General features: G+C 41.9%; 1 protein-coding gene across 2 annotated transcripts in view; it reads left to right on the top strand.

Annotated features, from left to right (window-relative positions):
- Positions 1 to 17114, top strand: part of LOC129841969 (DDB1- and CUL4-associated factor 12-like) — a 32048-nt gene continuing 14934 nt past the window's right edge. The window contains exons 1-4 of one of the 2 annotated variants that reach the window (XM_055910344.1): positions 1 to 406; positions 10819 to 11109; positions 11287 to 11559; positions 13092 to 13152. In XM_055910344.1, coding sequence (XP_055766319.1) covers positions 347 to 406; positions 10819 to 11109; positions 11287 to 11559; positions 13092 to 13152 — 685 coding nt within the window. In that variant the 5' untranslated portion in view covers positions 1 to 346. The remainder of the gene's footprint in view (positions 407 to 10818; positions 11110 to 11286; positions 11560 to 13091; positions 13153 to 17114) is intronic. The other variant, XM_055910336.1, reaches the window with a different exon arrangement.

Below are 17114 nucleotides of genomic sequence, written 5' to 3' on the forward strand. Positions count from 1 at the left end.
GCGTGCAGCACAATGTTGTTACGGTTGGTGACGCGATTTGTAAAGAAAGAGAAGGGTGGAGAAAATATATAAAAAGAGATGGAGGAGAGCCTTACATTTAGCCTCCACTTAAGCACATTTTCTTAGGTTAAAAGCTAACCTACGCGCGTAGCTATAGTTTTAGTTTTGGAAGCCGGAGGGGAAACCAACGTTAGCTAATCAACATCACCCTATGTGATATTCCTTCCCCGCCGCATGCTGTTACGGTCAGAGCCAGACAACAAAATAGCTAATCGCCATTATATGACCCAGTACCTAGCGTCATTATTACCCTCCATGTGGGTGAGGGACTTGTGTGTGTCAGATTATGGCGAGAAAAACAGTTAACAGGAAAAGGAAGGCAGGGGAGTCCAAGGACCAACAACAGGTAGGCGGAAACAGTGGCGATTCAGGCAAACCAGCTAATGTTACCATTTTGTTTTGAATGTTTGACTTAGCAATGTTAGCTAACAGGTTGGAAGTTAGCTAGCTTGATTGATCATGCCACGCAGCTAAAATGCACAATTTGTTTTTGTAAATGTAATAAAATAACTGTAGCTTCATAGACAGCTAGGTAGCTACCGGAACTCAATCTGTGTTGCTAAATTAGCTTGTTAGCCAATAATGTAACAGCTAGCTAGCACACACTGGCTAGTTAGCTAACGTTAGTTCGCGTATCTATTTCATGATTTCCTTTGACTGTTCCTCTTTGTTTTTTATTTTATTACATTGACAGTTTCCCTAACTTGTTAACTAACTGTTTATAACAATACATTTAGCTATACTTGTGACGTGTTGGTTAAGCCTAGCGTTAGGCCTACCAGTACCACATTAGGCAATTATGCATTGGATGAACTATTGGGTTGTAGGGGACGGTGAAAAAATATGATTTCATGTCATTCAATAGAGATATACCAGAGTAAATCTGAGAGTAGTGTAAAATAATAGGAATTATTGTAGTTAGTTAGCTAACTTATATTATTTTAGACTGGACTAGGTTGTTAGGTATTATTATTATTATTAGGAAGGCAATGTTAAAGGACAATTCGGACACTTTTAAACGTCCTTTTCATCATCTCCAGCACACTGCCAGTTTCATAAAAATATAAAGTGCTAAAAAATATGCTTCTCTGTGACATCACGGGGTAGAATTAAAAGTAATGAAAACAGTGATTTTTCTAAACCTGCAACAAGTTTCTATCCAGAGGGAGAGTATTTTCCAGCCCTTGATCATGACTTGGTTCCATTACATTACACAAGTAAGTCATTGGAGGAAGGCATCTTTTGTAGGGGGTGGGTTTTGTTAAAGCTGCACTATGCAGAAATATCCTGGTTGCTAAAATTCTAATTTCAGTTGGTGACAAAACAAGCTAGTGTAGGGTAGAGGTCGACCGATTATGATTTTTCAACGCCCATACCGATTATTGGAGGGCCCAAAAGAAAACGATACCGATTAATCGGCCAATTTTAATTTATTTGTAATAATGACAATTACAACAATACTGAATGAACACTTATTTTTACTTAATATAATACATCAATATAATCAATTTAGCCTCAAATAAATAATGAAACATGTTCAATTTGGTTTAAATAATGCAAAAACAAAGTGTTGGAGAAGAAAGTAAAAGTGCAATATGTGCCATGTAAGAAAGCTAACGTTTAAGTTCCTTGCTCAGAACATGAGAACAGATGAAAGCTGGTGGTTCCTTTTAACATGAGTCTTCAATATTCTTAGGCAAGATGTTTTAGGTTGTAGTTATTATAGGTATTATAGGACTATTTCTCTCTATACCATTTGTATTTCATATACCTTTGACTATTGGATGTTCTTATAGGCACTTTAGTATTGCCAGTGTAACAGTATAGCTTCCCTCTCCTCGCCGCTACCTGGGCTCGAAACAGGAACACATCGACAACAGACACCCTCGAATCAGCGTTACCCATGCAGAGCAAGGGGAACAACTACTCCAAGTCTCAGAGCGAGTGACGTTTGAAACGTTATTAGCGCGCACCCCGCTATCTAGCTAGCCATTTCACATCGGTTACACCAGCCTAATCTCGGGAGTTGATAGGCTTGAAGTCATAAACAGCTCAATGCTTGAAGCATTGCGAAGAGCTGCTGGCAAAACGCACGAAAGTACAGTTTGAATGAATGCTTACGAGTCTGCTGGTGCCTACCATCACTCAGTCAGACTGCTCTATCAAATCATAGACTTAATTATAACATAACACACAGAAATAGCAGCCTTAGGTCATTAATATTGTCAAATCTGGAAACTATCATCTTGAAAGCAAAACGTTTATTTTTTCAGTGAAATACGGAACCGTTCCGTATTTTATCTAACGGGTGGCATCCATAAGTCTAAATATTCCTGTTACATTGCACACATTGCACAAACTTCAATGTTATGTCATAATTACGTAAAATTCTGGCAAATTAGTTCGCAATGAGCCAGGCGGCCCAAACTGTTGCACATACCCTGACTCTGCGTGCAATGAACGCAAGAGAAGTGACACAATTTCGCCTGGTTAATATTGCCTGATAACCTGGATTTCTTTTAGCTAAATATGCAGGTTTAAAACATATATAGTAATGTGTATTGATTTTAAGAAAGGCATTGATGTTTATGGTTAGGTACACGTTGGAGCAACGACAGTCCTTTTTCGCGAATGCGCACCTCATCGATGATATGCAACTCAGGACAAGCTAGATAAACTAGTAATATCATCAACCATGTGTAGTTATAACTAGTGATTATGATTGATTGATTGTTTTTTATAAGATAAGTTTAATGCTAGCTAGCAACTTACCTTGGTTTCTTACTGCATTGGCGTAACAGGCAGACTCCTCGTGAGGCTGGTGGTTAGAGCGCTGGACTAGTTAACCGTAAGGTTGCAAGATTGAATCCCTGAGCTGACAAGGTACAAATCTGTCTTTCTGCCCCTGAACAAGGCAGTTAACCCACCGTTCCTAGGCCGCCATTGAAAATAAGAACGTGTTCTTAACTGACTTGCCTCGTTAAATAAAGGTGTAAAAAAAAAACGCCGTCCAAAAATACCGATTTCCGATTGTTATGAAAACTTGAAATCGGCCCTAATTAATCGGCCATTCCAATTAATCGGTCGACCTCTAGTGTAGGGAATCATTGTACCATCTTCTCCATATCCAATACTATTGTATTTTCAGCTGTTTTGAAGCGGGTGTACAAAACTGAAAGTACAAGACGCAAAATCTAAACTTAAGAACTGGAAGCATAGAAATAGTGCACATAGAATAGATCTACCGCTTCTTAGACTTTCTTTCAATGTGTGACAGGTGTAGAACTTATTTCTATGTTAATTTGGTCAGGTCGCCTGAAAAATTACATATTGCAGCTTTAAGGGCCGCGGTGCTCTCTGAACATTAACACACATCGCTTGTGGTGCGGTTTTCGAAGCACGAGGAACTTATCTTACATAGCGACAAGAAATTATTGTCAAAAAACAAAAGGTTAAATTGTTCCTGGCGACAGTGGACTACTTGTGCTAATAAGCTATCAGCGTCTCCGAACACCTGTGTGTAACCGGAGACTGAGGCCACAAACGTTGTCATTGAAATAACTGTTAAAACAGTGTACCTACCCTAAGTGTGTATTTTGTATTTGTGAAAGTATTTTGTCATATTAGAGTAGAGGGATTTATGTTTCTAGAACCGTACTGCAATTAAGAATCGATTCACATTTAGATGGAGTATTTGGCTGTTTTGGCTTCCAGAGCCAATTCGCCCTTTAAAGCCACTGAGTAAGTTCCAAATAAAATGTCACTTTTTTTTGGTCTGGTTTAATATACACTACATGACCAAAAGTATGTGGACACCTGCTCATCGAACATCACATTCCAAAATCATGGGAGTTGGTAGAAGGCTTTCCATTAGATGTTAGAACATTGCTGCGGGGACTTGCTTCCATTTAGTCACGAGCGTTAGTGAGGTCGGGTACTGATATTAGGCCTGGCTCGCATTTGTCGTCCAATTCATCCCAAAGGGGTTTGATTGGGTTGAGTTCAGGGCTCTCTACAGGCCAGTCATCTTCTTCCACACTGATCTTGACAAACCAATTCTGTATGAACCTCACTTTGTGCACTGTGGCATGGTCATGCTGAAACAGGAAAGGGCCTTTCCCCAAACTGTTTCCATAAAGTTGGAGGCGCAGAGTCATCTAGACTGTCATTGTATGCTGTAACTTTAAGATTTCCCTTCACTGGAACTACGGGGCCTAGAACAAACCATGAAAAACAGCCTCAGACCATTATTCCTCCTCCACCAAACTTTACAGTTGGCACTATGCATTGGGGGAAGGTAGTGTGTTCCTGGCATCCGCCAAACCCAGATTTGTCCATCGGACTGCCAGATGGTGGAGTGTGATTCATCACTCCAGAGAATGCATTTCCACTGCTCCAGGGTACAATTGTGGTGAACTTTACACCACCATCGCTGACACTCGGTATTGTACATGGTGATCTTAGCATGTGTGTGGCTGCTCCGCCATGGAAACCCATTTTATGAAGCTCCCGACGAACAGTTATTGTGCTGGCGTTGCTTCCAGAGGCAGTTAGGAACTCTGTAGTGAGTGTTGGTACCGAGGACAGACAATTTTTACACAATACTCACTTAAGCATTTGGTGGTCCCGTTCTGTGAGCTTGTGTGGCCAACCACTTCGCGGCTGAGCCATTGTTGCACCTAGATTTTTCCACTTCACAATAACAGCACTTACAGTTGGCCGGAGCAGCTCTGGCAGGGCAGAAATTTGACGAACTGACTTGTTGACGGGGTGTTCACATTACGTGAATGTGTGTATATATATATAGATATATCTATCTACAGTGCATTCTGAAAGTATTCAGACCGCTTGACTTTATCCACATTTTGCTACATTACAGCTTTATTCTAACATGGATTCAATCGTCCCCCCTTATCAATCTACACACAATAGCACATAATGACAAAGCGGGAAAAAATGGTTTATAGTTAAAAAAATATATATATATTTTTTTGCAGAAATGTCTATCGCAATTACAAGTTTCATAGCCCTTGATGGTTTTTGCGACTGCACTTGAAGAAACTTTCAAATGTTCTGCATTGACTGACCTTCATGTCTTAATGTAATGATGGACTGTCGTTTTCTCTGCTTATTTGAGCTGCTCATACCATAATATGGACAAAGCCTATTTGATAAAATACCATCTTCTGTATACCACTCCTACCTTGTCACAACACAACTGATTGGCTCTAACGCATTAAGAAGGAAATATATTACACAAAATAACTTTTAACAAGGCACACCTGTTAATTGAAATGCATTCCAGGTGACTACCTCATGAAGCTGGTTGAAAGAATGCCAAGAGTGTGCAAAGCTGTCATCAAGGCAAAGTTTGAAGAATCGAAAATATATTTTAATTTGTTTAACACTTTTTTGGTTATTACCTGATGCCATATGTGTTATTTCATAGGTTTGATGTCTTCACTAATATTCTACAACGTAGAAAATAGTAAAATTAATGAGAAACCCTGGAATTAGTAGGTGTGTCAAATTTTGACTGGTACTGTGTATGTGTGTGTGTATATATATAGATGAAAGATGAATTTGCCATTTGGATCACCTCAAAGTGATACACATTAAGGTTTTATGAATGATAAGTACAGCAGCTTTGTTTACATATTGCAGGTCAAATTTCACCAGGTAATTATGACGCATATGCCTGTTGATAATTTGTCTCGCACACTTTATCTGTCCCTCTGATCCTTACACAACTACAGCAACACATCAACAATACAACTTTATCCCAAGCTATATCCCTCTCAATACAAACAAGACTCATAAATGAGAGTTGAGTGATATAGAATAAATGTGTAATTTAGCTGACAAATGCATATCGTAACAGTTAATAATATTGATTCCTGGTTGTCTGTCTGTGTGACAGCTGACGATATGCATTTGTGTAGAGTTGGAAACACTGGTGGGTCTGTCATTAATTTTGCTTTGATGTTGCTAGCTTGAGCTTCTGAATGAACTGGAATTGTGGGAGATTTTCATTCAGCAAGGGATTGAGAATATCTTCCTAGTGCAACATTTTGCTAGTTGGACCATATTTCAGACTTCTCAGCACAACCAGTGCTAGCAGCATGCTGGACACTGGGTAATAATCATGAAAGCCAGCTCTGTCTACTGGTAAGTGAAAGCTAGCTAGCTAATTTAGCTGACTAGCAAACAGATACACACACATGAGCAATTCCATATTAAGGTCAACCTAAGCATGAAAATAGCTAATTTCCTAATTAAACTACTTTCATATTTGCCTTGAATTGTGTGTGTTTTGAGGTAATGACTACATTTGGCCTTTATATTTGCCAAATTGAATGTTATTGTTACTACAAAGTCTTTCAAAGTATTCAGTCAACCAGATTTCATAGCTTTTGGCAATGGCTCACAACTTGTTTTGGTACTCACATCTGTCCCCCTGTGTTTCTGACCAAGTCGGAAGGTTAATGACACAATATCAAACAAATGTTTGTCCATTGAGTGCTAGTATAGAATTCTACAATCTAGTGAAGATAGAATGCTGACTTGGACAGGCAGTGTCACATCCGTAAAGTTTTTGATTAAAGGTCATTATTGTGGACACATTTCAAGTATGCTTGTATGCAGACTTTCTATGCAAACCTAACTTTCATCAAGGACTTAGGAAACCAATTATATATCACTTTTCTTTGTCAGTAATCATTAGTCAGCATCACTACGTAACATGGTCATGATAAAATGTTCATGCCCTTCCTGCTGCCACCGAAGTGTTAACAGGCCATTTTTTTTATCTGTGTGTGTGATCTATTTCGGGTGTACTCACGTTCTCATATGAACTGCAATCATGCGTTCTGATAACTGGAGCATTGCATGGAATAGTAAAGTTCTTAATTTCATAAACATTATTAAGGTCTTAAAAATCCATACATGTTCACCGGTCAGGAGGAGTTTGTTTACTTCCTTGAGTAAGTACGGGTACCCCCAGTGACAATATTGGTCTGTATCGGTGTATTCTGCCCTGCCAGTGCTTGTGAACTGCAGTTGTCAAGTCTGAGGTGATTTACAATCTAACAAATGTCTACGAAAGTGCAAACCCTGTGCCACTGGTAGGTTATAATGAAATGAAACTTATTTTTTTTGACCATTTCACGTAATGAAAACAAAGTTTAACCCTTCATACAGTAGGAAAGACATCAACATATTGACATATGTAAATATACAGTAGAGATGATTAGGGATGAGTGAGGAATGAGTCCAGCTAGCTCAAATAAACAAGGGAATGAAATGGGTGTATCAATCCCTGGGTCTAGGGTTAGTCTAGAGGTACACACTGAGTCTACAAAACATTAACACCAGCTATTTTCATGACACACTGACCAGGGGTAAGCCTTGATCCCTTATTGATGTAACTTGTTAATTAAATGGACTTCAAATCAGTGTATATTAACGAAGGGGAGAAAGGTTAAAGAAGGATTTTTAAGCCTTGAGACATGGATTGTGGTATACTCTGTGTGTATATACAGTACAGGCAGTTTGTGGGACTGGTAACAGATAAAAACTGACTCTGATGCTGTTGAAATGCAGTTCTTGAGGGGAAACCAACCACACAGGATTTGTGTAAAAAAAAAAGTTAAATATATATATATAGGAACAAATTCTTATTTACAATGATGGCCTACCAGGGAACATTGGGTTAACTGCCTTGTTCAGGGCCAGGACGACAGATTTTTACGTTGTCTGCTTGGGGATTTGGTCCAGCAACCTTTCGGTTACTGGTTTAACACTAACCACTAGGCTACCTGCCGCCCCTAAATACATCTTGCCAGCCAAGGAAGACACGGTTTGGGTGGCTGCAGGTCAAGTTGTCCACACCCTGGGTCCTTTTGTGGACAACTTGGTACAGAGCCTGTGCTGGCAGATTAAAGGGTAAGAGAGAATACAAAGCCATGAGCTTATAAAAAAAACTTTTGGAATTGAGTTTGAGTTCTTGTTTGTTTATTCTGTTACTCAAGTGATTGATAATAACATTTAATATTTGAAATTAAACATCTGTCATTAATGAGCTGGAATGAAATTCCTAAAACGTTGTAAATTTGAAATGGAGTGCAGTGTCATTTGCTGTCTGTCTTTTGGGACCCTGTCACATCGTAACATTTTCCTCTAGCTTTTGAGACACTTTTTTTGTTGTAATTTACCGGACATGCATATACATTGGGTGCATAAAGCATTAGGGCGTCCACTCACGGTGCTCAAAATCACATTTAGATTATTGTAATTCATTTTAACAGAATAGAAATTAGCCTTAAGTTGTAATAATAAAGTAGAATGATCTATACAAACATGACAGGTTGTATTGAAAAGTTGTGCCTTCATCCCTGCTATAAATCATAAATGAATATCTATTTTTTTTTTAAAGAAACATTTAACCCAGAAGAGCAAGTCGCCTACACAGTAACTTCAAAATATATTTGTATATTTGTGAACTCTTGTCCTATAGGCTATTTGTATGAACATTTTTAACAAATAAAACACAGCTCTTTTCAAATACAACCTAGGCCTCTAACTTTAATTTAGCCTAGGCATGAACATTTTAATTAGGCCTAAAATAATCACAAAACATGCCTGTCTACGAACACCAGGGCAGGCCTCCCCACACCCCATTCCCGCTGTGATTCAGCACCACAGCAGCGGAATAAGGCCACTTTAGGCATCCACAAAATAAAGAACTGGTAAAACTGATGTTGGACAGTCAAATTCGATATGTAAATAAACAAAATTCATTAAGGCTGGTTCATTAAGAGAGAGAGAGATTTTTTTACATTGCTCCTGTGAAACGAGGCCCTCGCCATGCATTTATAAAAGCACTTGTTTCCAAAGCTCAGATGATATCGCACTCTTTTTTTCTTTTTACAGTTCTACTGGATGATTATAGTAAATGTTGTTTATTGGGTACATGACACCCGGGCGGCATATGTGGATATTGCCTAGGGCGGCAGCAGAACTGCTAGGACCGAGCCCGACGAACACAATTTGCCTCTAATTTACTAGCGTTTGCGGCGGACCTTGGCCGTCTCAAAGTGGCTGCTACTGTTGGGAAGTCAAAACTGTCCAACTCCTTGGAGCTGCTTGCGATGCATATCAGCCTCGTTACTTTGTCCTCAAGAAGGCGTGATCTTGAGGCCGTCTTTACTCTGTTTTGGAGAAAGAATCCCCTCTCAGCGGACACACTGGAAACGGGGAAAATCAAAACAAGCGTCACCAATTTAAGTATTTTGCGTCAGTAAAAATAGAAACACACACCCTGCACTAATTTCCAGGCAGCTTGGGGATTTATTAGCTTATGAAATATAATTGCCTTTGAAGTTGGAGCACATCAACTGGTATTTCCATGAATTAATAAAAAAAGCATTATTTTGCAATGGATTTTATTTTTTCTTCTCCCGGAGAATTTGGCCTGCAACAATTTATTTAATGGCTTTTTTAAAACAATATCGGTGTGTGTGTGTGTACGGATCCTGCTTTTTTTATAATGTGTCTCTGACGGTGTGTGTGTGCTTAGATCCTGACCTAGTTGGCTCCTTGTATCTGGGTCAGTGGGCTGGGAGTGATGACCATAGCCTCAAGGGGATGAGTGTACTGTGCATGGAAGGGAGAGAGTGCAGCGGGAGGGAGGGGGCCATGATTGTAAGGAGGGATTAAGACTGGGCAGAGAGATAGGGTTCCGTTTTTTTTTTTTACGCGAGAAGGTGCAGAGGGTAAATGTACCGCATTAAGTTGATATCTTTATATTAAAAATGAACCTAACCTAGGCTGGAGCCTAATTTCTTCCACTTCCCTGATTGTCTTCTGACAGCTGAGCTAGGGCCTATTGGTGTGTTCAAGACATCTGCGAACTCTGAAGAAAACGAGCTCAGACTGGGAAAAATCGTGACCTCGGCTCTAGGATCATGCCAAGTTTCCGATTTGTAATTCCTAGTTGGAAGACCATTTCAAAAATATTTTTCCCAGTCGGAGCTTGTTTATTTCAGAGTTCCCAGTAGGGGTGTGAAAGCAATAAAACATTTTTTTTTTACAAACTGAATCGGGATCCTTAATCTGTATCCGAATTGTTTTTATATATTTTTAAACATAGATTCAGAAAGTAATAGTGGGTCAATTTCCACAACTTCTCCGCTGTTTTGGTACCCTGGGTACCACACTGAACAGCTTGAATTGAATCCATGCACATGCGCAGATAAGTGTTGCATCTCGCTCATCTCAATATCCTAACCTATTCATTGATGAAACGTTCTGCTTTACTGAAGTTTCTAGACATCACAAGCCAAGACATTGGGATTTATGTTTTTGATTGCCGATAGATAGGCCTAGTGCACAGGTCTGACTGTCTGCATGGTGGCCGACCTGCCTATACTGTGCCCCTCCACTCTCGGTCTCTTGCTCACTATGGAAGATGTTTGTATTCTCTGAAGTAATGCAAACTAATCAGTCTCCTCCGTTTTCAAAAAAACTTAATCTTAAGGCGTCCGCATTCTTGCCACCCGAAACAGTTCGCTAGCGTTCGCACTGATTTTAATCCGCAACAAGTCCATTTGGTGGAAACATACCACTGGTGGGGGAGAAATGTGGATAAAAATCTGTCGCCAATTGGATGGAAATCTAGCTACTGTACTTGATTTACATGGTGCTGTTCGTCTCATTTAAGCCTTGTTAACCTTTTTATCTTTTTCTCTCCTCTGTCAGGTGGGCTGGTGCCAGTCTGCGTGCAAGCGGACACGCGTGTCTTCCTCGTCCCGGCACGCCCAGCAGTGGTGGCGTAGTCTGCGCTCGGTGGTGTACGCACTCCAGGGCCGGGAGATCCGGCCTCAGCAGCAGCATGAGTGGCGTCTCCAGCGTAGCTTGCGGGGCTTTGCTGCCGGCCGCCTCCCGGGCATCCTGAAGGAGCGAGAGTTCTCCCTGGGCCGCCTCAACAAGGTGTTCGCCTCGCAGTGGCTCAACCACCGCCAGGTGGTGTGTGGAACCAAGTGCAATACGGTGAGAGACTGCCCTCTTTTACTTTACTCTTTTTTTTCTTCTTTCAAAATGGACAAACTTTTAAAACATTTTCTGTTAACCGGAAAACCTTGAACTGACCTATTATGAATAAAAAGGACAAGATTCCAGACCTTGTGTTATTTCTCTAACGAAAGGTTTCTTCCCTCCTATCCACAGCTATTTGTGGCAGATGTTCTGACAGGGCAGATTACACGCATCCCCATGCTGAAGGACCGGCAGGGCCGAGGAGGTGGCTCCGGGGGTGTTGGGGGGACAATAGGGGCCCCCTTCCTCGGAAGTGGCTCAGTGTCCGGGCTGGATCAGCAAGGCTGTGGGATCCACGCCATCGAGCTTAACCCCTCAGGCACTCTGCTGGCCACGGGTGGAGACAACCCCAACAGCCTGGCTGTCTACCGGCTGCCCACCCTGGACCCCGTCTGCGTGGGAGATGTGAGTGGTGGCTGAGACAGTCTAAAAGAAAGTCTGATCATACAGGGTCCAACATTAACAATGGCCCGCTGGCCCGGGGCCAGTAAAAACATGTTGGGGCAGTCCATCTTGTCAGTCACTGGCCCGATTGGGCCAGTAATTTCTCAGTGCATTTTGGCGTTCCAGTTCGACATTTACCTGCTCTGTCGCAGTCTGCCAATGAAAAACATTGAAGACTAAATGCGGAAAACTCATGCTATTTGTATTTGAGCAATATGATTGGCTGTTTATTCAACCACACTCCTCGCGAGTCACCTTCTTCAGCATTACATGAATTGATGCATTCACACGGCATACGCAAGCTGTCCAGAGTAAAAAATAAAATAAAAAGCGCTCATCAATCCACTCGCTGAGCTTATTTATTTTATGGAAAGAGATTTACAAAAAGAAAAGAGTTGTTACTGTTGATAGTCTGCAAAAATAAGCTACAAAAAAGACACCTAGCATTCTTCTTGGTGAGACTATTGCATTGATTCTTCTGCCATTGTAGTCCTTGGCCGGGCCAACGTCCAAACAGTGTAAAAAAAATATTATAATAATTTTCTGGATGGACAAATGCTTTGAGTGTAAACTTAAACGACTAGAACCAGATATAAAGTATGCCGAAAAGATAATGGACCTATGTTTTTAAATAATATAATCTTTGAGAACTAGCAATCACCAAAATAAATGTTAGCCTTTCAGGGAGAATTTAAAATTAGAAAAACAATCAATTTAGCAGTATTCATTTTATGTTTGAGCAAAAGAACAACTTGGCAAAATGCATAGAATTGCCAGAAACTAGTTTTAAAAAGGCAACACTTTCTCTCAGCTGCATGGGAAAATATGTAGACTCACAGGAAATTTACTACATTTTCTCTCAGCTGCAAGGCAAATGTGTAAAATTGCAGGAAATTTGCTTTAAAACAGCAAACATTTCATGGAGAAATGTGTAGAATTGCAGGAAATTGGCTTAACATGCTACAATTTCTCGACACTGCCAAGATGGGGCTCTCTAAAATGTTCTCAAATTTTGACGGTCCAACCGTGCTCATTGCCACACCCACCACCTAACCTGTTTTTGATCCAGAAAAAACCCTGTAATTTAGCCAGATATCTCTTTTGAAAAGCCCTTGTCTTAAAAGGGGAAACGTCCTATTTTAAAATGACATACTTTAGAGACAAAAGTTAATCCAATTAATACAACAATTATTTAAGAATAGAGTAATGTCTTACATTGCTAAATTATATTACACAGCTTTTTAATATACCATAATTACCAAATGTAGCCTATTACTAGCTGAATGAAACAAGCATGTCAACGAATGTATTTATAAACCACCCAATGTCTTGCCCAGTAGAAATTTTGTTCGGGCTAGTAGATTTTTGGCCAACTGGCCTGACGGACCAGTGAGGGAAAAAAAAGTTAATGTTGGACCCTGTCATACAATTCCTGGAATACAATGAAAACATAAATATATATATTTTTCATGGGAGGGTTCTCTATTTTTCAGGATGGCCATAATGACTGGATCTTCTCCATTGCGTGGATTAGCGACAGCATGGCGGTGTCTGGTAAGTGTTAAAGGTCCAATGCAGCCGTTAAAATGTTTTTATTTAATTTTTTTTATCCCCTTTTCTCCACAATTTTCATGCTATCCAATCGCTAGTAATTACCATCTTGTCTCATCGCTACAACTCCCGTACGGGCTCGGGAGAGACGAAGATCGAAAGCCATGCGTCTTCCGAAGCACAACCCAACCAAGCCGCACTGCTTCTTAACACAGCGCGCCTCCAACCCGGAAGCCAGCCGCACCAATGTGTCGGAGGAAACACCGTGCACCTGGCCCCCTCGGTTAGCGCGCACTGCGCCCGGCCCGCCACAGGAGTCGCTGGAGCGCGATGAGACAAGGATATCCCTACCGGCCAAACCCTCCCTAACCCGGACGACGCTATGCCAATTGTGCGTCGCCCCACGGACCTCCCGGTCGCGGCCGGCTGCGACAGAGCCTGGGCGCGAACCCAGAGACTCTGGTGGCGCAGCTAGCACTGCGATGCAGTGCCCTAGACCACTACGCCACCCGGGAGGCCCCAATGCAGCCGTTTTTATCTCAATATCAAATACTTTCTGTGTAATTAAGTACCTTACTGTGATTGTTTTCAATTAAAATGGTCAAAAATAATAAACAAATAGCTTCTTAGCAAAGGGCAATTTCTCAAGCAAGAATTTTGCTACGATTGTCTGGGGGTGGTCTGACTGGGCAGGGGAAAACTGAAAATTATAACTCATTTACTGCATGGTGATGTTACCATGGAAGGCCTAAACTCCATCCCACCAAAGCAGGCTGTAGGTTCAGGCGGTCTTTTCGAACAGCTCTTAAATTAAAAGGGCATTATCATAATTTTCACAATTTCACATTATTACTCCAATCTCCGTGTGGAAATGTATATGAAACACAGTAGAAATGACTTGGTTGACAACACTATGCCTTTAAATGGCACAGATTGCGCTTAATGAAGTCTGACATCTTACTATTTTCAACGCAAATGCTATTTAGAGACATTAAAAAAAGTTTATCTTAACGTTTTGTCTACAGAAAGTTGATTCTATTATCACGTATGACCACCAAGAACTTTTGGACATCGCATCGACAGTTACTATCCTCGATTTTGACTTCAAATCTGACTTCAACTTAGACTCAGCTGTTCCCTTGTTCACACAGGACGCTATTCCTTTGCTTCATGGGCTACCAAAACGCCACAGGCGTAGACAGGCTGGCATCCTTGTGAGACAGACGTAGAGAAGATCGACCGGCACTCCCATTTTATTGGCAAATGTCCAGTCACTCAAGAATAAGATGTATGAGCTTCGTTCAAGAGTCTCCTATCAGAGGGACTTGAAAAACTGCAATATTATATGCCTTGCAGAAACTTGGCTGGCTCAATCTATGAACATAAAACTCAGTGGTTTCTCCATGCAGCGGTACGATTGGATGACACCAGCCTCGGACAAGTCTAAGCGGGGAGGGCTGTGCCTCTTCATAAACAAAAACTGGTGAATTGCTTCCAGTGTGAAGGAACTCAAGCTTTTAGTCACCTGATTATAGAATACCTCATGGTAAGCTGCAGACCTTATTATCTACCAAGAGAGTTCTCATCCATAATTATCATGGCTGTCTACATCCATCCACAAGCCAACACCACTTTATCACTCAACAAACTGTATGGGGCCATAAACAAACAAGAAACCACACACCGAGGCAGCATTTCTGGTTGGCGGAGACTTTAACGTGGGGTGACTTAAAACCGTTCTACCTCACTTCCACCAACATGCCTCCTGCGCCACTAGGGGTGCTAAAACTAGACCACTTTTATTCTACCCACAGAAATGCATAGAAAGCCCTCACACTCCATTCGGCAAATCAGACCGTAACGCCATCGTTCTGCTTCCTGTTTACAAACACAAGCTGAAACAGGAAGTACCAGTAATGTGCTCAATACGGAAGTGGTCCGATGAAGCAGATGCAAGGCTAAAAGACTGTTTTGCTAGTACAGACTGGGATAAGTTTTGGGATTCATCTGATAGCATGGAGGAGTTTACCACGTCAGTCACAGACTTCCTCAATAAGTGCAGAGACTATCGCCCCCACAGTGACTTAACAAACGTATCCAAACCAAAAACCCTGCATAACAGGTTAGAGCTAAAGGTTAGAGCTACCACTTACAAAGAACGAGACATGGACGCATACAAGAAAGCCTGCTACAACCTCCGACAAGACATCAAACATGCAAAAGAAAAATACAGGAGTAAGGTGGTATCCTATTACACCGGCTCTGACACTTGTCGGATGTGGCAGGGCTTGAAGACCTTAACGGATTACAAAGAGAAATTCAGCAGTGAGATGCCCGGTGGCACAGAACTCCCAAATGAGTGAAATGCCTTTTACACTTGCCTCAAGGAAAACAACACAGAGTACTGCATGAAAGCCCCTGTTGATCCGAATGACTGGCCACAGAGCGAGATCACAATGTGAGTAAAACTTTTAAACATGTTAACACTCGTAAGGCCTTCGGGTCAGATGGAATACCAGGGGACAATCCCAGAACATGCGCACACAAATGAAATAAAATTGGATCCTTGGTCAAGAAATGTAGTAACAAGGGAATGGATAAAGCAATAGTTTACAGGCAATTACACAGGAAAAATGTCAGTATAGAGACAAAGTGGAATCACAATTCAACGGCTCAGACACAAGATGTATGTGGCAGGGACTCCAGACAATCACAGATTACAAAGGGAAAACCAGTCACGTAGCGGACACCGACTTCTTGTTCCCGGACAAGCTAAACACCTTTGCCCTCTGAGGATAACACAGTGCAGGAGACACGGGCCGCTCCTGAGGACTGTGAGATCTCGTTCTCCGTGGCCGGCATAGGACATTTAAGTGTGTTAACCTTCGCAAGGCTGCTGGCCCAGTTGGCATCCCTAGCTGCGTCCTCGGAGCATGTGCAGACCAGCTGGCTGGAGTATTTAAGGCGATATTCAATCTCTACCTATCCCAGTCTGCTGTCCCCACTTGCTTCAAGATGTCCGCCGTTGTTCCTGGTAACTGAACTAAATGACTATCGCCTCATAGCACTCACTTCATCATGAAATGCTTTGAGAGGGTAGTTAAGGATCATATTACCTTCACCTTATCCGACACCCTAGGCCCACTGCAGTTTGAGTACCTCCCCAATAGGTCCACGGATGATGCAATCACACTGCAAGCTGCTCTACCCCATCTGGACAAGAGGACTGCCTATGTAAGAATGCTGTTCATTTACTACAGCTCAGCCTTCAACTCCATAGTACCCTCCAAGCTTATCATTGGGTCCCTGGGTCTGAACCCCAACTGTGCAGCTGGGTCCTGGACTTCCTCACGGGCAGCCCCCAGGTGGTGAAGGTAACACCTCCACTATGCTGATCCTCAACACAAGGGGCTCAAAAAGGTGTGTGCTCAGCCCTCAACTGTTTTCCCTGTTCACCCATGATTGCATGGCCACGCACGCCTCCAACTCAATCGACAAGTTTGCAGACGACACAACAGTGGTAGGTCTGATGACCAACAACGACGAGACATCCTACAAGGAGGAGGTGACCTGGTGACCTGGACCCTGGTGGAGTGGTGCCAGGAAAATAACCTCCCTCAACAAAACGAAAAAGCTGATTGTGGACTTCGACAGGGCCGCAGTGGAGAAGGTGAAAAGTTCCTTGGCATACACATCACTGACAATCTGAAATGATCCACCCGGTGAAGAAGGCTGAAGAAATTTGTCTTGGCCCCGAAAACCCACAAATTTTACAGATGCACCATTGAGAGCATCCTATTGGACTGTCACCACCTGGTACGGCAACTGCACCGTCTGCAACCGCAAAACTCTCCAGAGGGTGGTGCGGTCTGCCCACTCATCACTGGTGGCAAACTGCCTGCCCTCCACGACATCTACTGGACCCGGTGTAACAGGAAGGCCAAGAAGATCATCAAGGACCTCAG

The sequence above is a fragment of the Salvelinus fontinalis genome, chromosome 3, assembly GCF_029448725.1.
Source record: "Salvelinus fontinalis isolate EN_2023a chromosome 3, ASM2944872v1, whole genome shotgun sequence".
In the NCBI taxonomy this organism is placed as follows: Eukaryota; Metazoa; Chordata; class Actinopteri; order Salmoniformes; family Salmonidae; genus Salvelinus; species Salvelinus fontinalis.